Genomic DNA, 24,723 nt, shown 5'->3' with positions numbered 1-24,723 from the left:
TTTAGGGGTCAATTTCCCGTACTTTTCACCTTTACTGCATCGATCGCATTCTATCGGAACCCGCCTTTTGGAATCATAACACCCCCTTTATCCCCCAAGGGGAGCTAGGGGAGTTTCGGGACTATGAAATTCGGATTACTTGGGGTCAATTTCCCGCGAACTGCGACCTCGTGCGACCTAAACCAACGGAGAAAAAGGCCTGGTACGGGTGGTCTGGGACACCCTTTACAATCTTCCACGGAGGTAGACATTCCTCCTCTGCGTCGATCCGTTGGTGACCGTTTTGATCATTTTTGCTATCGGTGCGATGGTCCGCGCGGCCAGATTGCTATTCGTCAGGAAATTCTTGACTTCGGCACCCATCTTAAATAAAGGTAATTTAAATATAATCTTTACGACGCGACTCGTCGTCGCGTCGCGTTGTCAAGCTAACAAAATCGCTTCGAGTCGGAAATTTCGACGAATGAAATAAGAAAGATGAAAACCGACGACAACACAGCGAACCGCTTCCTGACTATTGGCCTGGTGTAAAAAGGACGATGAGGAGGCATAGACGATGTTCAGGTGGACGCCACGACGGGAAGTATATTGTAGGGCCGCCTCCTCAGGAGGCTTGGGCGGGCCAGGCTTACATGTTGGCATATTACATGTTCTTTTTTTATTTTTTTTAAAAAAAAATCATGTAATATAACTAGGTAGTTAATTAGATGCGACTTATGCATAGCACTCAATAATATAACACGTAAAACTTAAGTATTTATTTAACATCATCTAACATTTTATAATTGACAATAATAATGACTTTTATGTAGGTACTTGATAACAGAAATAATCAAGTTTATTATTTGAATCAAAGAATTTCGTATATTAAAACGGGAGGTGCTAAAATTGTTAACGATTAAAATCATAACTAAAATCGGTTTAACACAAAAACATGATATAACGAGGAACTTTAATTTGTTATTCAGGGGAGTATCTGTCTGGTGCCTTTGAGATTCTCTTACCTGCCAATCGTTTTCTGTTTAGACGTTATTGGTGTAGCAGGTGTCCTCTTTTGAATAGTGGGGTGAGCCTGCGGGGTGGAGTATTCTGAGTCAGAATCGTTGTCACTGACTAATATAGTTCCGGGGCGTTGATTTTGAACTGAAAGCCTTCGGGGCATTGTAATTGGAAATTCAGCTGATTTAATATTTGATTCAGTATTCTACTTTTTTACATCAACAGAGGGCTTTTGATAGGAACTAAAATCTTGATGTTCTAAACTAAAAGACACTTTTATAGGATATTCCTTGGCATAAAAACGCGTGCGTCTATACTGATTACCTGATTCTGTTTGCACAATGTATGAGTTTGGTTCTTTGCATTTACATACAATTTTAGCAGGTTGACATACATTTTTAGGAGTTTTCTTAAAATATACCTCCTCATTTCATTTTCTTTAAGGGGTTTGGCGTTGGGATAATGATCTACCATACTTTGCTTTCTCTTTTCTAATGTCTAGGCATATCCATCAACATTAACCAGATTTGGTTGTAGATGTTCATGAGTGCTGGGTAATCTTTTTCGAGGCTAATAGTACGATGTATTAATTAATACTGCATGTGCGAATTTTTTTTAAAAATTTCGGAAGTGCTTTCAAAATTCTGGAAAGTGTGCTATTTCGCGCCCAAGGGTCTACAGTTGGTAGGTATGTTACCACATTTTCGAAAGGACCCCGCACACTTCTTATGGGAAGCTGCACCATGAAGGATTGCCTTCTGACTTATGTCATTCGATTCTCCTCAAGATGCTGATCTAAAGTTATAAATGCGCCAACTTTCTACGATGCACCGTTTTCGCAAAAAACCTATGAGAAGATTCAATTATTCGATGATGAAAAGCCAGAAAGATTCCTCATTTTAGTACCCGATTGACAAGCGGCTGTGTATCAACAAGGAAATCATGGGGACTCCCGCACCGAGCGGCAGTCTTATCTCGGATTCCGCACGCCGTTTTGCTCGACCACCATCCAAATCAGATTCTTGAGGAGCATAAGAACAGGAAAATCTGAACGTCTACCGGGCGAGTGCGGGAGGGAGATAGCCCCTGAGTCGGCAAGTACAGATGAGAAGACGAATACGCGCTACGTTTTTTCCTTATTCACTTCGGGCCTGTTCTCAAATGCATCGTTCTTTTTTATTCATAGTCGCCGAATAATTGAATCTTCTCATAGGTTTTTTGCGAAAACGGTGCATCATAGAAAGTTGGCGCAACTATAACTTTTGATCAGCATCTTGAGGAGAATCGAATGACATAAGTCAGGAGGCAATCCTTCATGGTGCAGCTTCCCATAAGAGGTGTGCGGGGTCCTTTCCATGCGATACGGCGGCTGACAGTCGGCCAGAACGGTAATGTGCGGCCTTTTGCCCCCACCTACCCTACATTTTAGGATCTTTGGTAATTGTTAAAAATATTTAGTAAAATACGTAGTAAAAGATTTATTATTGGTAGTATCACTCAAAAGATTAAGTAATAGTGGTGATTAAGTATTAGTTGTATTTTACTGAAGGCCGCTTTGCCCCCATTTGATGATGTAGGTAAATATAACCTCAAATTCAAGGCCATTAGCCCAAACGTGACTGCGGGATATTCAAACCATCCTTATCATTGTTCGAACTGCAGCCCGTCCGAATTTTTCTATTAACTACAGAAATTGAAATGGACCAAAATAAAATTGGAAAAATTAATTTTTTTTTCACGAAAAATTGACTCTCCTATTTTAGAGGGAACGCGTCCGTTCGGTCCGAAACTTCCGCAACACAACATCACCACCTTTACCAACATACCTGACACGGTCCCAGTGCCAACCTAAACAATCCTCCGAAAAAACTGGGATGCAGCCTTTTGCTACATGCGACCTTTTATCCCCACTTACCCTACAAACCTACTAATTTTGTGATAAGATCTCATTGGCTTGGCAGAATATTTACCCTTTTTGAGGGTTTATTGTGGTTTATGAATTACCGTGTATACGATTTATACTAACTCATTTGATATGGGAACTCACGTTTTCCAAGTTTCAAGTTTTCTATTTTTTTTAAAAAAAAGTTTCATTCAGTGCCGAGATCTCATTGCCTCCCCCAATTTTTACTCTTTTTGGAATTTTCGGCGGTTTAAAAATTTACTTAAATACAGAATAAACTAGAAGTAGTTATTAATGATCAAGACAAGCAAATTAATGACTCTTTTATCAAGTTATGAGCCTTTCGCATCCTCTTTTAATTAGAGCATTGTATAAGGAAGTGAAGTTCTGACACTTTCATCAATAAAGATACCGAGTCTAACCTTGAAGTTATTCATCCAAAGGTACCTAAAGAGGTAGAAGTAGGTAAGTACTTAAAGAGGGATGATCAGTTTTAGAAGTTGTAAACTCATCAGCACTCATTTATGCTGAAAAAAAACTGTTTAATTTGCCTCAAGCTGAAAAAGTAAGCCTCGAATTGAGATCTGCTCAAGTATAGATCGCAGTGTAGCTGACAACTTGCCCAGTATTTCAAAAACAGTGGTAAAATGAGTTTGCATCAAGCTTTCCTCAAGAGATAGGTAATCCTTTGTAAAGCCACCATGAAGCCTGTTATCAGTCTTCCTCGAAGCCTTGCTGCAACCTTAAAGTCTTGTGGTAAACTTGCATTGCAATTTGCAACAAACTTGCCCAGATCTATAAATTGTGGAGAAATGAGTTTGCAGCAATCATCCGGCAAGCCAGAATCAATCTTGCTGCAAGCTCTTGTGTTGGATTCAAACTTCCTCACATACAGAGCCCCTGATGATTTGACGAACTTTCCCCTTGAATATTTTGAAGTTAAAGCTGTCCGCCTCGAGCTGATTCAGTTGGTATGCAATGTAGTTGTTAACAAGTAGCCAAAGAATTCCAGTTTTATCAACTCTGACGTCGTTTGGGTACGACAACTCGGTGTCATCTTGAACGATTATCCCTTGTGTTTTTTCGCTGAATTCCTCACCTCTAAAACAGATAAGAGTAGGTACTTAGTGTGAACTGAATATTTGCTTTCTAAATGTTTCGTGACCCGCACTAAAAATGAGATTGAACTTTTCATTTACCTTACTAGACAGATGCTCTCGATAGGAACTTGTACATACAACCGGCATGTATCGATTCGCATTAGGCCAAAACGTTAAGTTACTAGTAGGTAGGCATGTAAGTTGTAAGTATCATGTCAGCTACTTGAGAACATCAATTTGGTTCGTATTAAATCCAGGAATATTATACTAACCGTGGACGAGTAATGCGACGTTAGTTGTCCTATTTATAATTAGTTGCTCAGATGGAACGTTTACTTATGTATACTCATTAGACTCAGTAAAACTTACCTGTTTTACCGAATTTGCGTGAGGTACCTACTTACATGTTGGCACTTTATCAGGCAGTATAGATCCAGGTTTATGGAAGAGACCAAAATATTCCGGATAGTTTCAATTCGTGAAATATCGTTGTGCAAAAAATTATGATGAGATATCTTGTCTTATAATGCTCCAAATCTTACCCTATCGAACAGTTGAGTAGCTTACCGGAAGGAGTTCCAGCAGCCTAGTGCGTTTTTGGCAATGAGAGTATAAAAGAGGATGCCGGTCTCCTCATCCAAAGAGGCAGCGGAAGACTGGCCTCGGGGTCCGCGGGAGCCCATAACCTTAAACTCGTACATGGGCCGTTCGTAGTTGAACGTCTTGTTTTGCAGTATCTTCGTCGAGATTATGAACTGCATTGTACTAGCGTAGGCACTGAAGTAGAGGCGTCGATAGCCATCACGGTCCACTGGCGATGTGGCGAGGCTGTAGATCCCGTGACGCACATGGATATGTCGTCCGTTGTTTATGATAAACCCGAACAACGGGTCGAAATGGAAGAAGTTGTGTGTCTCTCTGTAAGAGGCATCGTTACGCCAACTATAAATGATGAGCATGTACCTGCAAAAAATTCGGCTCGCATCATCGAACAGTTAACAGTAAGAGATGTATCACATATGCGAAATCAACTTCGAAAATCGATAACTTCGATCTTCAAGAAGCATTTATCAGAGCGTTCGTAAATTTCGATGGCGACTAGCAAAATTTTCAGGGGGTTGTTATGATGTTGGCATCAGTGACTACTTCTGGAGGTCAATAATTCCTAGAACGTGATTCCGTCAGTTCAAACAAGTTCCCTGCTATAAGAGTTCCATACAAACCCACAGAGAAATTATTATTATCCGTAGATTTTAAAAGGGATCCGCGTACTTTCATGGAAATCCATGCAAATTACATGGATGTGCCAAGCTTTGTACGCCTACGAAAGCTACGAATACTCGCGAAACTATATAGGTACCTTCGGATTCCGTGTAAATTTCTGATGATATCCATACCTTGCTCTGATGTAAACAAACTTTTAAGTACACCCAGAAGCGCCAAGAATTACGCAATTGATCTGAAAACACTTAAAGGAAAGAATCACTGCCATTAATACCCTTGGAAAAATAATAATTTGGGCACCTACCGGTCGGAGCGTTGCCCGCCTTTGTTCGAAACTAATACAGGTTGCTATCAAAGATACTAAGAAATCCTTCATCCACAAATCACTTTAAGTCAAAATTTTACCGGGAACCACGCAAACTCTACCCACTCAAATCAACACAACCAAAATGAATAAAAAAATATTAAAAGTCCAAAATTCCGAAATCAGCATACCATTGAAATTATTCGAATTCCAGAATTAGTTCGCCATGTATCCGCTTTGTAAGACTTGGATTAGTTTATGTTAATCGACACCATCAGACTTTGGTTCGGTTTGGTTGGGTTGGTTAATGTCACTTGACAACAGCAAACTTGGATTACTTCTGCGAGCAGTTTAGATTTAGCGCATATAAGCAAACGTATGATACCTAATAGAAATTTTGAAATTTCATATATTCAATAATGGAAAAAAAATAAAGAAAAAAACAAAAAAACGAGCACAACGTTATTGTAAGAAAAAGCAATACAAAAAGAGAGAATCACGCCAAAAATACGAAACACATTGACGTGGTTACGGCCATTTGCCGAAAGCACTGACCGATAGGCAGGGTGAGTGGAGGAACGGTGAGCGCAGCCTGGTAAAATAGTCGTGACTGGCCGAAAACACTGTGGACTCCCAAGCAAAAACGTCACATGCACAGTAAAAACACGGCTCATCCGTGCAGCTCATCTGGATGAGCCGCGTTCTTGCTGGGTACCCGGCGGTTGCGGCGTTCTTCCTGTGTCGAGGTACCAAGTTCGGTGGATGTACGGCAAGCGCGGACTCCATGTCTCGGAAACTAACAGTGGTGTCAGAATTCTGATTTCACCATTAAACCCCTTGTTTAATTACCTCATTTTCATATCGAACTGAATTTTTTCAAATTTTGGATTTACGACGTTTTTACGTTGGACGACAGCTTTGTGGTACCTCGTTCGAAAGAGCATAAAAAAAAGAAAAATTTTCGCGCCAACCTTAGCTCATCATTCTAAACCGTTTCAATATGGTGGCAGGTTAAAGTTCAAGATGGCCGAAAATTGACGCAGGTTGTTTGTCAATCGATTTGCGTGAAAATTGGTATCATAGGGTATTTTAACACACACAAAAAAAAAACAGATTTGAAGTCAGATTTTCAAAAAAATCAAAAGTTTAAAACGGCCGCCGGTTGAAGTTTAAAATGTCCAAAAATTGCCACCTCGGCTTTTTGCCGATAGATTTGCCTGAAACTTTGAACTTAGGGGTACTTTGGCAGACGATTAACAAAGAAGTTACAATTCTAAATCAACCAGTTTTTGGCCGTTTTGAAAGGACCCTACAACAAAACGGCTAAATGGGCCTAAACACGGAATCCTACGATTTTCTCAGGGATGATAAAGGGTCTTCCCGGACACTCAAAACTGGTCATATTTTTTGCCTAACCCCCAGGGAAAAGGGGGGAATGGGGGGTCAAAGTCAAAAACTTTAAAGTAGCATAACTTCTCAACGGTTTGTCGTAGAAAGATGATCTTGGTGTCAAAATTTCCAAAAAAATGAGAGCTTTCAGAATATATGTATGAAATCAATAAAATTTTAAATTTTGACTCACTTTTGGGGGAATTATACAAGATCCCCCTTTCGTATATATTCGTTTTTCGATATTTTCGGTCGTTCAGTTCGCACGGAGCAAAACAAAAACAACCCTAAATGAAAGTTTCAACATGGGTATGAAAAAAATCAGATCCGATATAAAAAAAAATACAAACGAGAAAAAGCGGCAAAAACTTTATTTCCCGAGAGTAAAAATGTAGTAATTTTTAATTATGCCGTCTTTCGGTGGTGCACTGTTGCATACAAGGGGCGACTGCTTTAATGATCCGAGTGTAAGAGAGAAACCGAAGGCGCAATTTGTCATAACCTGGAGCGGCGCAACGCGACGCAGTGAGCGATGATGAGGAGGACTTCAGAGGGGAAGGAGAAGCGAGAAGCCCGCGGCGCGGTGGCGGCGCAGCGCTACGCTGACTAGCGGCGGATTCCTCTCCTCAATTTTGCGAAAGCAATAAGATTATTAAACTACATTCATGTTTGTTTTTTTCAAAATTTTCTCGTTTATTCCTTTTCAATGAAACTTAGGAACGACCTCTCGTTTACGGAACTCAACTTTCGCGAGTGGTTCCATTAACTTTTGCTGGTGTGGACAGGGCTTTCACAAAAAATGCGCCCAACACAGGTAAACGAGTCTTATGCACTCACCCTTTCTCCCCCCTCCGGCACCACTATTGAATGTTTCTGATTGATGTTTCAAAACGGATGAGAAGGGGGCGGCAAAATACAGGTGGCCCATGGGCGGCAAATAGGTTGATCCGGTCCTGAGCCCTTGAACAGTTAATACTTAATTCATAAAACTCAGTAGCCATTCTTCACATTATTTTTAGGAGTGAGAATTTAATGAGGTTGTTGTAAGATCTTAGAATTAATCTGAACTCTCATTTAATGTGCAAACCAAAGAATGCGTACCAATATCCAAGCTTCTCTTTTTTCTGCTGATTACTAGGACACGGTCTTGGTTGTCAAGCTGCCAAGTGCCGAGCACATAAAGGGGGATGTTAGAAAAGTCTCCTCCCCGCTCTAAATTTTAACTTGAGGTAGAGGTTTGAAACTTGGAGGACGTTCCTAGGTTAAAGGGAGCTACTTTTTGACTCTCCTAAAATTTTCCGGGGGGCAGGGCCCCGGCCCCCCTCGGAAAGATAACGGACCCCAACTTTTTTTTCAAATGGAAAGACCCTCTTTGTGGTACTCCTTCGAAAAAGCGTAAAAAAAGAAAAGTTTCCGCGCAAATCTGAGATCATTATTTTAAACCGTTTCAAAATGGCCGCCGGTTAAAGGACCCTACAACAAAACGGCCAAATCGGCCTAAACACGGAATCCTACGATTTTCTCAGGGATGATAAAGGGTCTTCCCGGACACTCAAAACTGGTCATATTTTTTGCCTAACCCTCAGGGAAAAGGGGGGAATGGGGGGTCAAAGTCAAAAACTTTAAAGTAGCATAACTTCTCAACGGTTTGTCGTAGAAAGATGATCTTGGTGTCAAAATTTCCAGAAAAATGAGAGCTTTCAGAATATATGTATGAAATCAATAAAATTTTAAATTTTGACTCACTTTTGGGGGAATTATACAAGATCCCCCTTTCGTATATATTCGTTTTTCGATATTTTCGGTCGTTCAGTTCGCACGGAGCAAAACAAAAACAACCCTAAATGAAAGTAGAGGACATAAGGTTTAAAACAAGCCCAAGTTCATCTTGGGGAAACGATTAGAAGCGGAGTTATGAGTCTTCAAAGTTGACGCGGCGCGCGGGTACCTTGTATGTTCCGAGTCTCAAGGTCACCTGCACCCCCCGGATTGCCTGCAGGTTGCAAGTTTTTGTGTTTTCATGCTTCTGTAGGTCGTTTTTCATGTAAAACATTTAATGAAGATAGTATAATCTGAATTTTTAAATTGAATGTTTTACATGAAAAACGACCTACAGAAGCATGAAAACACAAAAACTTGCAACCTGCAGGCAATCCGGGGGGTGCAGGTGACCTTGAGACTCGGAACATACAAGGTACCCGCGCGCCGCGTCAACTTTGAAGACTCATAACTCCGCTTCTAATCGTTTCCCCAAGATGAACTTGGGCTTGTTTTAAACCTTATGTCCTCTACTTTCATTTAGGGTTGTTTTTGTTTTGCTCCGTGCGAACTGAACGACCGAAAATATCGAAAAACGAATATATACGAAAGGGGGATCTTGTATAATTCCCCCAAAAGTGAGTCAAAATTTAAAATTTTATTGATTTCATACATATATTCTGAAAGCTCTCATTTTTCTGGAAATTTTGACACCAAGATCATCTTTCTACGACAAACCGTTGAGAAGTTATGCTACTTTAAAGTTTTTGACTTTGACCCCCCATTCCCCCCTTTTCCCTGAGGGTTAGGCAAAAAATATGACCAGTTTTGAGTGTCCGGGAAGACCCTTTATCATCCCTGAGAAAATCGTAGGATTCCGTGTTTAGGCCGATTTGGCCGTTTTGTTGTAGGGTCCTTTAACCGGCGGCCATTTTGAAACGGTTTAAAATAATGATCTCAGATTTGCGCGGAAACTTTTCTTTTTTTACGCTTTTTCGAAGGAGTACCACAAAGAGGGTCTTTCCATTTGAAAAAAAAGTTGGGGTCCGTTATCTTTCCGAGGGGGGCCGGGGCCCTGCCCCCCGGAAAATTTTAGGAGAGTCAAAAAGTAGCTCCCTTTAACCTAGGAACGTCCTCCAAGTTTCAAACCTCTACCTCAAGTTAAAATTTAGAGCGGGGAGGAGACTTTTCTAACATCCCCCTTTATGTGCTCGGCACTTGGCAGCTTGACAACCAAGACCGTGTCCTAGTAATCAGCAGAAAAAAGAGAAGCTTGGATATTGGTACGCATTCTTTGGTTTGCACATTAAATGAGAGTTCAGATTAATTCTAAGATCTTACAACAACCTCATTAAATTCTCACTCCTAAAAATAATGTGAAGAATGGCTACTGAGTTTTATGAATTAAGTATTAACTGTTCAAGGGCTCAGGACCGGATCAACCTATTTGCCGCCCATGGGCCACCTGTATTTTGCCGCCCCCTTCTCATCCGTTTTGAAACATCAATCAGAAACATTCAATAGTGGTGCCGGAGGGGGGAGAAAGGGTGAGTGCATAAGACTCGTTTACCTGTGTTGGGCGCATTTTTTGTGAAAGCCCTGTCCACACCAGCAAAAGTTAATGGAACCACTCGCGAAAGTTGAGTTCCGTAAACGAGAGGTCGTTCCTAAGTTTCATTGAAAAGGAATAAACGAGAAAATTTTGAAAAAAACAAACATGAATGTAGTTTAATAATCTTATTGCTTTCGCAAAATTGAGGAGAGGAATCCGCCGCTAGTCAGCGTAGCGCTGCGCCGCCACCGCGCCGCGGGCTTCTCGCTTCTCCTTCCCCTCTGAAGTCCTCCTCATCATCGCTCACTGCGTCGCGTTGCGCCGCTCCAGGTTATGACAAATTGCGCCTTCGGTTTCTCTCTTACACTCGGATCATTAAAGCAGTCGCCCCTTGTATGCAACAGTGCACCACCGAAAGACGGCATAATTAAAAATTACTACATTTTTACTCTCGGGAAATAAAGTTTTTGCCGCTTTTTCTCGTTTGTATTTTTTTTTATATCGGATCTGATTTTTTTCATACCCATGTTGAAAAACTCGAAAAATATGCCGCCCCCCAGAATTTGCCGCCATGGGCCGTGGCCCACCCCTTACCTGACGTGGCCCTGCAAGGGCTCGAAGTAAAATTACACTAACTACATCAGACGTTGCCCAACATTGTTTTTCAATGAATTTCCTTTGAAGGCGGACTACGGAGGCTCGTCTATCGGTTTAGTTGTTCAAAAAAGTGATATGTTATAATGCACGGATTATATTCCATCTCTGATATATCGATATAAATATCTGGTTGTCTCGTCTAGATGTAGCTCGGTATCAGGTACGATCCATCTTTTCAGGAATGATATTAGCATGATGTGAGACGTTAAAATCTTCAACGCTGCATACCGAGATTGGTAGTTCGGAAATTTCACTGTCGGTAAAGTTTAACGCTAGCGGTAACTAACCTGACGTAATCTGTGACGTAGGCGTAGGCGTCTTCGCAATTGGAAGATGTGACGTCGACAGCTATTGTGGAGAGTTGGGAATCAGTGTCGTAGTCCTCGCGTTCCTTAAATAGGTGCGAGCGGATGATCACGTTCATCTTCAGGTCGATGACGTGAATGGCCGGGGGAGTCTCGCGCTTGCCGGCCACCTCGCCCGTATCTAATGCCCACAGCCGGCCGCATGGGTCAACTCGAATGGAGATGATCGACGTCATCTTCTTCGCCGAAAGTCGATGAACCGCCTCATCAGGGTACGGGATCAGCTTCGGTGATGTCATGTTCTTCGCTGCCGTCCCTGAAACCGAAAATTTAGGAACGTACGTAAGTTTCAACGACGAAAACAAGGAAAGAAGGACCAAGCGATATATTGTTTGGTTCCTACGTATAACCACACTTTTTCAGAGGCCATGCATCAAACAAGCCCGAAGGCCCTGGCCAGCACAGCGCCTAAAATAGGCATTTTTTTCTTTTTAACTCAGCCAAGAGTTTTTGACGTTGTTCTCAACCAAAGGTTTTAGTGCGTTTTGCTAAAATACTTTCTAAATAGCCAGAGTTGAAAACAGAATTTCCTCTCCCTTCAACATACCTACCTATCCCCGCTAGTGTAAAGGGCGAGGGGGTAGTGGTCAGCGGGACACTTGATTACTCCCTGAATGTGGTCCGTGCAAGCACGAGAATTTGGTCACGGATGTTCGTGAGGTCTAGGGACTCGCAGAGTCCCGGATCCATATCAGTGGTGAAACTGCAGAAGTGCGTATCTCGGAAAACTCGATTTTTCAGGAGAAGCGAAAACATTTTCCAGGCACATTTCCCCTTATTGTCAGTAGAGAGGAGATAATTCTTGAGAATAGGAAGAATGAGATGATTTTACGGACTCCAGCATTTTAATCGCAATAATCGCAATCGAAAAGTTTTGAATATTCGAATAATCACACTCGAATTCGATATGCGTCCATCCCCATTCTTCACCTCGACAAAAGAACTTTTGTCCGCGTCCTGCGCGTCCATTTTTTATCCCTTTCGTAAAATCAGATATCAGTTCTCCCGTTGTTCTGTTCAGAGTGATTTCTAATGAAATTGCGGCGAGATACTCCAGACTTCAAACGTACACAAAGTGGCCTGCTCGTCGAGATGTCCCGGACTCATTTCTTCACTTACATTCCTTCATCTCGTCCAAAGAAGTTCCGTCCGAAAAAGGCTCTTTCAAAAGACGTCAAGATACATGAGAGTCAAGAAGGTAATAATGAAAAGTCATTACTTTCAAATAAAGGCCGCAGAAAAATTTTATCTCAGTGAATTTGCCTACTATAGTAAACATATTAGCAGAAAAAGTAATTTCGCCATTTCCAAAACAGCGAATATTTTGTATATTTCTTACTAGTCAAGGAGAAATACGAAAAAAAGGGGGTTAACCCGAAAAAAATACTTAACAAACTTTTCCTATGTAAACGTCATCAGTAGGTCCTTCTGAACAACATACCAAAAGTTTACCACGGTCCGACCCCGGAACACCCCCCAAAATGGCGGCCATAATAAGGCCTCAGGGATTTAGGTTTTTTAAAATGCGCATATATAGTGTCATGTGGGGTATCAATCCCTATGTAATTTTGGTCGTAGAATTCAGATATGGGGTCAAAAAAGTCCCCCGGTCAAAGGGGGTGCCCCAAATCCAAGATGGCGGCCAATTTTGAAAGGCAAGAGGGTGAATTTTTAAAATGCGCATACAGGTTCATGTGAGGTATCATTCCCTATGTAATTTTGGTCGTAGATTTCATTTATGGAGTCATAAAAGCCCTCCGGTGAAAGGGGGTGCTCCAAATTTCAAGATGGCGGTTAAATTTGAAAGGCAGGAGGGTGGATTTTTGAAATTTTCACGTGACATGGCAATTAAGTGAGGTATCATTTCTTATTTAATTTTGGTCGCAGATTTCATTTATGAAGTCATGAAAGCCCCCCCCCCCCCCCTGTCAAAGAGGATGCCCCAAATCCACGATGGCGGCCAAATTTGAAAGCAGGAAGGTGAGCCAAAAAAACAACAATCACGTTACAAGGCAGGTTGGCTATCAAATTCTACGTATTTTAGTCAAGGAGTCTGAATGAAATTTGAAAAATTAATTTTACACAAAAATGAGACATGACATGCATGATGGTGACAATCATAGTCGAGAAATCATAAATGGTAGGTAAGGTGTCTCGCTGATTAGTGCACATTAACTCAGAGTTCTAGTTTAGATGCCTTAGACACAGAGGATAAAAAATCTGAAATACCTGCTGTAAATACCGGGATAATGAAGTAAAAGTTCAGTACGTTTTAGATGGTGGGTCTTCACTCCACCGAGGGCCATAGCAAAGAGGGCAAACCTATTTTATTTGGATTCATAAATTCAAATCATCGCACAGTTCTACGCTAAATTCTTTTATCTAAGTAACATGAAGCCATGGCAGTATTTGACGGGTGCCGAGGGAATGGACCATTTATGAAAGACTCCATTCACCTTAAAAGAAGCCAAAAATTCAGATACGCGCCTATAGTCAATTTCTCACCAAATCCATCTTTTGTTGGTAAAAAAGAGGTAAATTTTGACAAATTCAGTCACTAAAAGTAAACTTATTCAAATCATCGGCACACGCCTCGAATCCACCGGTTGTAAGGTCGTGCATGTGAAATAAGATGCAGCTCTTGATATCGTCAAAGAGGGTGGTGCACCTTATACATAAGAAAACTGACACAATTATTGTGAACGGAAACGATTCGAACCTATTCGCTTTTTTTTTAAAAAAAAACAGATCCGAGGACATCAATTTTTCTTTGCACTTAAGATGTGATATTAATTGCGTAAAGTCCAAGACGATCGCTCACAACACCCCTTGAATCCGTCACAGAATCGATCTCAGATAAGTAGCTTCTGTTCCATACGTTTAGGCTTTTGTTGCGATTTAACCTCTCACATGCACAGAATCGGAAAAGTATAACTATATTCGGTACGCGTATATCGGATCTTTACCTGTGCAAAAATGCTGATAGGTTCTTGAAACCTTAGCAAAGCTTTAAACGAACAGAGAAAGCTGGATAGAACGAGCCGATCTGAATGCTCTTCAATGGGAATGCTTTGATAAAAATGTAGACGAAATTTATCCTATTACAAGCAACTTACCTCCAGTCCGAAATCGCTGCGTGAAATTATTCGGTATAATTGTAAAAAAAAAGGTGTGATACACCATGCGGTATGAAAGTGAAAATATCAGAAAATGAACTTATGCTGCACAGACTTACGTATAAATTACGAAGACTTCATAAACTTGGCGACACCTCAGGAAGAAGATCCTGACAATCCTGACTCAGATTATGTCTCAGCATGTGCTGATTCAGATTTTCGCCCATATTGACTAGAGTTTGTAGGTCACGTTTAATATCCTTATCTTCATTAGGAATGCATGTGCTTCAAAATTAACAAAAATAACTCTTAGGTGCTCCTGTTCACATCTTTTCATACCCTGGACAGCCATGATGGTCACCATCATGCATGTCACGTCTCATTTTTGTGTAAAATTAGTTTTAATTAGGAATTTATGAATCCAAATAAAATAGGTTTGCCCTCTTTGCTATGGCCCTCGGTGGAGTGAAGACCCACCATCTAAAACGTACTGAACTTTTACTTCATTATCCCGGTATTTACAGCAGGTATTTCAGATTTTTTATCCTCTGTGTCTAAGGCATCTAAACTAGAACTCTGAGTTAATGTGCACTAATCAGCGAGACACCTTACCTACCATTTATGATTTCTCGACTATGATTGTCACCATCATGCATGTCATGTCTCATTTTTGTGTAAAATTAATTTTTCAAATTTCATTCAGACTCCTTGACTAAAATACGTAGAATTTGATAGCCAACCTGCCTTGTAACGTGATTGTTGTTTTTTTGGCTCACCTTCCTGCTTTCAAATTTGGCCGCCATCGTGGATTTGGGGCATCCTCTTTGACAGGGGGGGGGGGGGGGCTTTCATGACTTCATAAATGAAATCTGCGACCAAAATTAAATAAGAAATGATACCTCACTTAATTGCCATGTCACGTGAAAATTTCAAAAATCCACCCTCCTGCCTTTCAAATTTAACCGTCATCTTGAAATTTGGAGCACCCCCTTTCACCGGAGGGCTTTTATGACTCCATAAATGAAATCTACGACCAAAATTACATAGGGAATGATACCTCACATGAACCTGTATGCGCATTTTAAAAATTCACCCTCTTGCCTTTCAAAATTGGCCGCCATCTTGGATTTGGGGCACCCCCTTTGACCGGAGGACTTTTTTGACCCCATATCTGAATTCTACGACCAAAATTACATAGGGATTGATACCCCACATGACACTATATATGCGCATTTTAAAAAACCTAAATCCCTGAGGCCTTATTATGGCCGCCATTTTGAAATTTAGGCATTTTGGGGGGTGTTCCGGGGTCGGACCGTGGTAAACTTTTGGTATGTTGTTCAGAAGGACCTACTGATGACGTTTACATAGGAAAAGTTTGTTAAGTATTTTTTTCGGGTTAACCCCCTTTTTTTCGTATTTCTCCTTGACTATACTTTTTCAGTAGAACCACTCCTCACTTGGCTGACAGCATGCTAGAGTGTGGAGAAACAACATTGCTGCAGAACTGCTAACCTTAGACAAACAAATTCACCAAAATCGCGAGTGGCCCACCGTAGGATGTCTACGACGTGTTCCACTGGTTGTAAACTTCCCCAAAATTTGATTCTTGAATGATAAGATTTGACAAGTTTTAAGACTTTTATTTTTAAAAGTGAAGGACGAGGTTTTTTTTTTTTTACTAGATCCTTAACCGTCATTGCAACTGGGGTTGTGTTGAGAGCAAATAGATTGGTGAACGGAAAAATGAATGAGAAGCTTGGGTCTCTACGGATCTTTACCATTGATATTAATGAAGTTGAGGGTAGAAGGAACTCCAGTCTTGAATCTTGGCGTTGCGATGAAAAGTTTATCATGCCATCTGTCGATGCTAAATGGTATGGAATGGTTTTTTATCAGGTCCTCCGCTCCTGATGTAAGCTCGTACTCCATAGATTTCCAGCTGTATACTAGGTTGAGAGAGCTCACGGAGCAAGCTGTTCGATCCACAAGAGATAGCCCTACCAACAGCTGATGACTCAGGCATCTGTCGATGAACCAAATACATTATTGTGTATCTGTAGTAGGGACCTACTCTACATATTGCCACAGGCAAATGGTGAACCCTAGTATCCAAAATACTAGTATCAGATACTTATCGAGCGGATACCATGTTTAATATGATTTACCGACATAATCCCGCAGTCAAAATTCCTCTGCGACAAAATCCTGACTGAAAAAAATCCCGCGGACATAATTCCGCCATAAATGAAAAAGTAAAATACATCGATAAAAGTGAGAAATTTTACCTTTCTTTGTTCCATGTTCCATGAGCTGATCCTTGTGAGTTTTATGACGAGAGTATTGGAAAATTGGTTGCGCGACCGAGTGTGATAAAAGAATAGAGCGGCATGTCTGTGCGATACCGCGCAAGAACTCATCCATCGGGCGGTTTTGGAAGTCGGCGCAGATAGTTTCAAGCCGTCGCGTAAGATCGCAGTACTTTTTTTTGCGGAAGAAGGCAGGGACGGACTGGCCGGGGTGGCGATGGGGCGATCGCCCCACTTTCATCGGCCAAAAGGGGCCCCTCCGGGGCCCCTTTTGGCCGATTTGAAGGGCCGTATTTCGCCGTTTCGAAGAAGCGCCCGAGGGCTTTTTCGGTTCGTCCTCGAGAAAGGGCCCCGAGACTCCTGAGAGGACAGGACACTTTATTGCCGATTCGGAGAGCGCCCTGAAGGAGCTTTTTTATGCCGTATCTAAGGGCGTTGCATTTTGAGAGCCCTTTTTTCTGATTCGAATAAGTCCAAAGGGGTCCTTTTTTGTCATTTCGGAAGAGCCCTGAAGGACTCATTTATTGCCGAATCGAAGAAGACTCGATGAAGCCTTTTTTTGCCGCTTCTAAGGACCTTAAAAGAGCCCCTTTATCTGATTCGAAGGAGTCCTTTTTGCCGTTTCCAAGGGACCATTTATTGCCGATTTGAAGAGGCCTTGATGCGGTTTTATACCGTCTCTAAGGACCTTCAAGGCACCGGGCTCTTTATCGCCGATTCGACAAAAGGGTCCTTTTTGCCGGGGGCCCTTTGGTACTGATTCAGAGAGGCCTCGAGGGCGCATTTCTATGCAATTTTGAACTTTGGAGGCCCCTAGTAGGGAACCTCTCCTACCTTCCTCAAGGGATTTCGTAGGGGCCTTCGGTGATTTTTCCCCCCTTTAGCGAAATCCATAATGGGGGCTGTCCATATGATACGTAACGCAGTTTTTCCGATGTTTTTACCCCCATCCCCCCTCCGTAACGCATCGTAACGCAAGCTCGAACCACCCCCCCCCCCTCAAAAAAAATAAATAAATACGTAACACAAGCCTCGCCCCTCCCCCCTATTTTGGTCAGTTTTTTAAATTAACAAGGAAAAAAAAGGTCTTACGGCAAAAAAGAGTTACGTAACGTTGGGCTTGACCCCCCCTCCTCCCCCCTTAATACGTTACGTAAAGCAATGGCAAGCGCCCAATGACTTTTTCTAATTCAAGAAATTCCCGCGACATAAGGGCCTCTTTGACACATTTAAGACGCGCGTGCGATCCGAATCTTCAAATACCATAGGGCCTACTTCAAAAAGGCTTGCGAAAACTGTCCCTCATTGCCGCCTATAAAATCTTGTTTGAAACAGTCAAGTCAAACTGTCCACATTAATGTTTATTACTGTGGTCTTTAGGTCTTTTTACCCTACTATGCATACCCCAGTTACCTGTGATCGAGTATTTTCGAATACTAAAACTAATTAAAACGCTGTTTCGATCGCAAATTGGGAAAGAACTACTGACTACGTGATTTATTGTACGTAGAAAGAGATTTGACCACATCTATGATCACGAGATAAAATCAACTGATCGCGGCAACCTCCAACAGAGTTAAAAAGGCTGGTTAATCGCATAAAACTGTGTTTCTATTCCAGATTAATTAACACGAATCATTTTCAATGTCAGATTTTTGTCAAATGTTGTTTGTATTTTATTATTTCATTTTATTTTATTTCGATGGCTAAATGCTGAAACACCGTATCTCGGAATCCGCATCATTAACTCTGAACCCTGAGACTCATAAGGATACAACGCAAAACAAGAGCATCCTTACGAGTCTCAGGGTTCATGATGCGGATTCCGATCCAGTTACGTGTTTCAAGAATTTTAACCATCGATTTATCTCTTCATATACGCTCATTTAACTATTAAACGGCACATGATTTTTCTAATAGCAGAGGCGAAGAAAGGATCAGCAATAACACGTTCAAAAAAATTAAGAACAGTTGTCAATTTTGGCGGCTAAAAAGTACATTAAAAAAAAACAAACGTACAAAACAATCCGAACTTGTTTTCAGAATGTGTTCTTTTTAGACAGTCCACTAATACTATTCTACTTGATTCTATGTAACTTCCTGTATACACTTTAGCTGGCACCAATTTATCGTTGGAAGAGAAAATAAAAGTTGATTCCAAGTATACGAACGGATTCCTCATTTTTTTTTCATCCAGTTTTAAGAAAATATACTAGTTTGCATTTCTGGTCTCTTTTATGATAATGTTTCAAAAATAATATTAAAGAATAGGACTAAATACGTACAATTCATTCTAAAAGGGCCTAATTTTTCAAAATTTCGCGGGGAGGGGCTCCCGGACCCCCTTCTACTGGGGACCCCCCCCAGACCCCCCTAGGGGCCCGCCCCATACTTAATTTAGGGCCAGTCCGCCCCTGGAAGAAGGGGTTTCCCGGCAACGACATCTTCAATTTTTTTTCTACACACTTGTTCCTCTTTTTTAAATGCATTTATTACCTTCCATATGGATGGGTGATTGGGTGCTTGGCGTTAAGAATGGCGGCTAGCGCGTTGTGCCAACCGTCGACTGGGTTATTGGTGTGAGGCAGTCCACCCGCGACTGAATAAAAAACAGTTCCACATTTCAATCGGAAAAAGAGGTTTTCGCTTACGCCCGCGCCTGTCGAAGCGCCCAATCCACGTATCTTTGAAGTAGTTAATTAAAACGATCAGGAGGTCTTCGTTTTTATTATATAAAATTCAGTGCCCAGCCGCGGAATTTTGACGACTCTCCGTTTAATATCTATTTTACACAGTATTTAATAGTTCAGTCTAAATAAACCATCTAATACGTGTTTATGTATCTGTTATAGCGTATACATTAACTAGTTGTTGTACAACGGAGGTTTTTGGTTAAGGTACCTACTTACCTACATATATTATGAAATTTTAATTATACCGCTTTCTAAAGAAACCGCTGTTACCGCTGTGATTACCGCTGTTATTGTGTCGAATTGATAGTTTTTCCACGTAACTACCAAGCGGCGTTAGTTAAAGTGGGTAGGTAACGGCAGAGGTGAGTTTTACTGCGAAGCTGTACGTACGGAGCCATCTACCCAAACAAAATAAAGATCAATATTTTGGCTTCCTAGGGAAGGTTTTCTCTCAAGTGAAACATTTGGTTCCAGGACTTTTCGTTCATTTATTTTGAAAGGGACTATCACCTATCGATAACCGCAAAAATCATGGAAATCGGCCCAGTAGAACGCTTAAACAAACTATGAAAAAAAAAAAAAAAATTACATTGTTCAAATGGGAGAATTCGCAACTTAACCACGCAATACAAAAAACCCTGGGTCATATTTTCAAAATCTGAATAGAAGGGGCTCATCTAGACAAAAGTGTCCGTCGATGGCCGTAAAAATACCTAATGAAAATCGGTCCGGTAGAACGCTGGAACTAAGCGTCACCAGATAGGTACCTATGCAAATTTAGGAGGTCTCGGAGCTTATAGTATAGATTCCCCTGTATAGGCTTGTTTAATACCAAAGCCACGATTAGAATGTTGACTGCTTTCATCAGGTGCTCCGCAATTCCAAGCGACTGTAAGTATGTGTCTTTATACATATTTCACGTACTCTTTGCCCGCTCATGGGGACAGAAATGAAAAGTTTCAAAACTACAATTTTTTTTTGTTGCATTTAGAAGGTCTTGCGCTTGACAAAAATTTCATAGATGTGCCTTTCGAAAAAAGATTAATCCAAAAAATTTCTCAAAATCTTCGTCTTAATTTTCTCGAGAAGATTTCAAGTTGGTACCTACCGAGAACAATTTTCCTACAACGCCCAGCCCTAAAATCACTTTTCGTTCAAGCACTTTGAACATTTTTTGCCTAAACAAAATGATTTCCCTTGTGAAGGCATATTTACCAACCATGTAGTGCCAAGAGACTTTTAATAAAATATACTGACTCACAACGTAACAGCGAGTGAAACACTTCCAACTTGAAATTCGATCATGGCAAAAAGTGAAAGCTGACCATTTCAGAGGTATAACTATTATTTTCACGGAGCACTACTACACAACTTGCGAAAAGCGGCAGAATTGAGGCACTCGAATCTGTTCGCAGCGGGATGTCTATCTCTTCTCGTATCGCGATTTGCTTCCAATATGTCTTCCATTCACGCCAGTTCAACATGATGATGACCCATTATATTCGGTACTTCCGTTTTTCACCGCAATGACATGGTCCTTTCAGTGCCCGCACTGATGCGACCTGACGTATGTCAATCTCATAGGTATCGTCCGTTTATTGCTGCCAGATTTCTTTAAGGATTGTATATTCTAGGTGGCAGGAGCCATCCCGGCCCAATCCTAAAAATCTCCCCATAAAAAGTTGACGACCAAAAAAAAGGGGGGGGGGGGGGAAGAAAACAAGTTGAAGAGAGTGGCTACTGCCTTACTGGATATACACGGAGAAACTCGATCGGGCTCGCCTACACGGTTTGCGGTCCATTTAGCTCTTCTGCTAGTTAAGTCGTAGAGTAAACCCCAAAAACCCTCTAATACATGGGTAGAGTATGCTCAGCTCTACCCGTAATGCCCGCCCTTTTGAAAGAGGGTTTTTCGAAATCGGCGATTTCGCCCCCCTCATGGATTTTACATGTTGTTCCTTATCACAAGACACGCCTTTTTCCGGCATTGACAAGGTCACCCAAACGTTTACCCGCGCGCTACAGAGTTGCCAAGTTGAAAACGTGAAAATTCCGTGAGTGGCATTAAAATTGAGCTATGAAGTCGCAGTTTAGACGAATATTTTCTAAAAGATGCGCAAGTCAAGAATATCTCAATGATTTTAATGTCGTATTAATTTTGACATGCATTGTTACCAATTTTTCGTTTTTTAAATTCCCCAATTTTTACAAATCCTCAATTATCAAAAAAGGAGTGTGTTTTGATTTGAAAAAAAGTTGTCCAATCGATAGTTCGTTTGATGCCGCATCTATCGATATATCATAGCTCACATGGAAATTTTTTGTTCCCGAGATATGACCATTTTTGTAAACAGCTTTATGGAGCGACGACGTTTGTTGAGTCCAGGCAGATAGAAATTTTAGCATCCAAAAACACCGAGTAGCATTATTTTCATACTTTTCTATGTAATTTTTGGCGCTGAATCCGAATTTGACCATTTCATAAAAAATTGTTGCCCGAAAGTTGCCAAATTTGGCAAAAATGGCTTAAAATCGGCTTTTTTTTGCGGATTATGGCCAGTGACTTGCCAGGAGTTGATCAGACGACGACAAAATTGGTTATTTCTACAGGTAAAACTCTTTTAAACTCTCTACAAGCTGAGTGAAATTCTTTCTGCTCACGGCAAAATTAAACGCGCGGCAAGCAGCGAACTGAAAAAAGATACTGAAATCGGCGCTTTTTGCGGGTTTTGTCCTACTTTTCTTGTTTTCCGATTAAGATAATGTTTCTTGGCGAAACTAATGAACAACATGAGCAGAATTTAATAAAAATGATCAATAAAGTAAAATCGAACATATTCCAATGTTGCCAAGCTCAAACATAATACATTAAAAATTTAACACGTCAAACATTAACATGCGTTAAACATTTAATTTTTGCTGGTTTTGTCGATATTTGCCCTATATTCTTTGTTCACTTTTTTATTTTAAACATATTATAAAATGTATCGCTCGTGCAAAATAATACACTTCTGTAGGATGATTAAAGTTTCAACTTAGGAGTATACTAATAACTATTATATTCAGTCCAGAGAGGAAAAAGTCATAAAACAGTGAACTTTGTTCAATCGTGTCAAGAAATCACATTTTAGAACATTAATGGAAAACTTTCTGATAATATAATTAATAAAATGTACTCTCCAGACTGATTTCATCAATAAAAGACAGGACGCATTGCAATATTGCCAAAATTACATACGATTGACGAATTTTGGCGGTATTTGATCATTATCATTCATCGCCCTATATTCAGTACCTATACATGTTTATTTTATAATTATAAGAAAATGGAGTTAAATAGAAAAAAGTATAACAATGCCACAGTGAAGAGGATGCCCAGGAAAGGGCAATATAAGGGGCTTTAAAATGAGCAAGGAAGCTCCCAATTTACTGAGGACTCATGGGAGGACAAGGCACTATGGCGGTTAGGCGTCTTAGGGGCGCGAGAGACTGCTCTTAAAGCGGCTTTTATTTATGTATGTAACAATACAAAAGTTCGTTGTTACACTCTGTATAATCAGATTGTCCTAAGAAATTTTCATCCAGTCGGAAAACAAGAAACGCAGTACAAAACCCGCAAAAAACGCCGCGATTTCGGTGTCTCTTTCAGTTTGCTGCTTGTCGCGCGTTTAATTTTGCCGTGAGCAGAAAGAATTTGATTCTGCTTGTAGAAAGTTTAACGAAATTTAACGAGCTTAAATTACGATTGACGGCATCATGATATAAAACAACTGCTTGAATATTCATCTGTTTCAATAAAGAACAAATTTGAGTTATGCTGTAGGTATTATTACGGATACTATCGAATTCGGGAACGCTTGTAACGTTATTTTTCGAAGACGTACGTCCTCGAAAGCACAATAAATGAATAGAGTGCTAAAAAATACCCCCCTCCCAAGTAGCATTTTTCAAAGTTAAAGTTGCAAGAAGTTGAAACAATACTGGTTAAAAGTCGCAACTAAGTTGCAACTTAGTTGCAACTCTCAGTCAACATTTGGTCAATAAGTGCCGATTTTTGGCGATCTGATCGGAAGAAAAGTCGCAACTTATAGCAATTGAATTGCATGAATCTTGCAACTTATCTACGTTGCCAAAATCATCCCTGTATTAAAAATGGCCATGTTGGTAATAAAGTTGGTCTGGCCCAACATGGTAGCAACAGGGTGAAGGGAACCTGTTATTATATATGATATCAACGTGTTACCAATATGATATCACACAAAAAAAAAAAGGTTTCAAAATGCGAAATGCTCAAATTTAGGCGCGCTGCACGTTCTTAGACATACTTTTCATCGCGGACGCCAAAGAAGTGCCGCTGAGAGAACCCGACAATCAATGTTCGCCAGAATTAAGCCGCGCTGCGCTCGAGTTCCCAAGCGGTCACCCATCGAAGCTCTAACTACGCCCGACGTTGCTGAACTTCGGTGATCGCCCGAGTGTCGCTGCCACTCCGCCACGGATGCTCGCGTGGGGGAGGAGGCTAATTTAGCACTAATAAACGTCCCCAGATCTGATTCAATGATCAGAAGCAATGATATTCCTGCAATTTTGTACATCATTTAGTTTCACAATGAAGGATAAGAAAATAATATAAAGAAGATCAAGTTTTTGAAAGAGAAAAGTACGAAGAACACACGAAAAAACTAAAATAAAGTATGGACAGATAAATAGTTATCAAAAATGAACATATTAAAAACGAAATAAGATAAATAAATAATACAAATTAATGAAAAATGAATAATATTATTAATAATTTATTATAGTATATTATAATTTATTATATTATATTTATTATATTAAGTAAAGACCAGTCTTGTGACGTCCTTACCAGTTTGCGAAGAAGGCCGCGATTTTCAAATTTTAGACAAATGTAAGGACCGGGAACGATATTAAAGTTGGAACATGTTTCAACTTAATTGCAACTAGTTCCAACAATGATAGCTCCCTCGCCCTCGGGGGAAAGAGTAGGCAATCTGCACATCAATCTATTAGTTGCAAGAATTCAACGATTTTGTTGCAAGTTGTTACAACCTCTGCTACTTGGGTACTGAAAGTTTCAGCCACTTACGAAAAAATAACGAGGAGTTACATCAAGTTGAAAGACAAAAAATGGCAACTTTGGAAGCGCATAGCTCACTTATGAAGCGTTTTCGGGCATATGTGTACATAAGGAAAAAGTCATATTTTGAGCCGAAAAAGCGATCCTGAAAGTTAAGTACGTTAACTTCCGGACCCCCTGTATATATCGCCATACATGCGATACCGTAATCTGGGGTGAATGGGGATAGTTTTTTATACAATTTCAAGTCTGTAGG

The 24,723-nt window shown here is 40.6% G+C and overlaps 1 protein-coding gene across 4 annotated transcripts; it reads right to left on the bottom strand.

Moving 5' to 3' along the window:
• Nucleotides 1-736: 736 nt before the first annotated feature.
• Nucleotides 737-20,839, bottom strand: LOC109035779 (protein yellow). Of its 4 annotated transcripts, none has more exons than XM_019049533.2 (5): nucleotides 20,631-20,839; nucleotides 16,149-16,393; nucleotides 11,174-11,507; nucleotides 4,570-4,965; nucleotides 737-4,003 (listed from the first exon to the last, which is right to left on the bottom strand). In XM_019049533.2, the coding sequence occupies exons 1-5, from the start codon at nucleotides 20,672-20,674 to the stop codon at nucleotides 3,778-3,780; spliced, it is 1,245 nt and encodes a 414-aa protein (XP_018905078.1). In that variant the 5' UTR covers nucleotides 20,675-20,839; the 3' UTR covers nucleotides 737-3,777. The 4 variants fall into 4 exon arrangements, with proteins under 4 accessions (XP_018905078.1, XP_018905080.1, XP_018905081.1 ...); XM_019049535.2 differs by lacking the exon at nucleotides 20,631-20,839 and adding an exon at nucleotides 20,478-20,616; XM_019049536.2 differs by lacking the exon at nucleotides 20,631-20,839 and adding an exon at nucleotides 16,656-16,793.
• Between the last annotated feature and the right edge of the window lie 3,884 nt (nucleotides 20,840-24,723).

Source organism: Bemisia tabaci, chromosome 1 (genome assembly GCF_918797505.1).
Source record: "Bemisia tabaci chromosome 1, PGI_BMITA_v3".
NCBI classification, from domain to species: Eukaryota; Metazoa; Arthropoda; class Insecta; order Hemiptera; family Aleyrodidae; genus Bemisia; species Bemisia tabaci.
The sequence above is the reverse complement of the archived record's forward strand: the minus strand, read 5'-3'. Positions and strand labels throughout refer to the sequence as shown.

Excerpts from the sequence above, each read along its gene's own strand:
- LOC109035779 (XM_019049533.2), bottom strand. The coding sequence starts at position 20,674 with ATGATCGAATTTCAAGTTGGAAGTGTTTCACTCGCTGTTACGTT. Across the intron at positions 11,508-16,148 it reads CAACTTCATTAATATCAATG|GGACGGCAGCGAAGAACATG; the intron begins GTAAAGATCCGT and ends TTTCGGTTTCAG. Across the intron at positions 4,966-11,173 it reads TACGTCACAGATTACGTCAG|GTACATGCTCATCATTTATA; the intron begins GTTAGTTACCGC and ends AATTTTTTGCAG.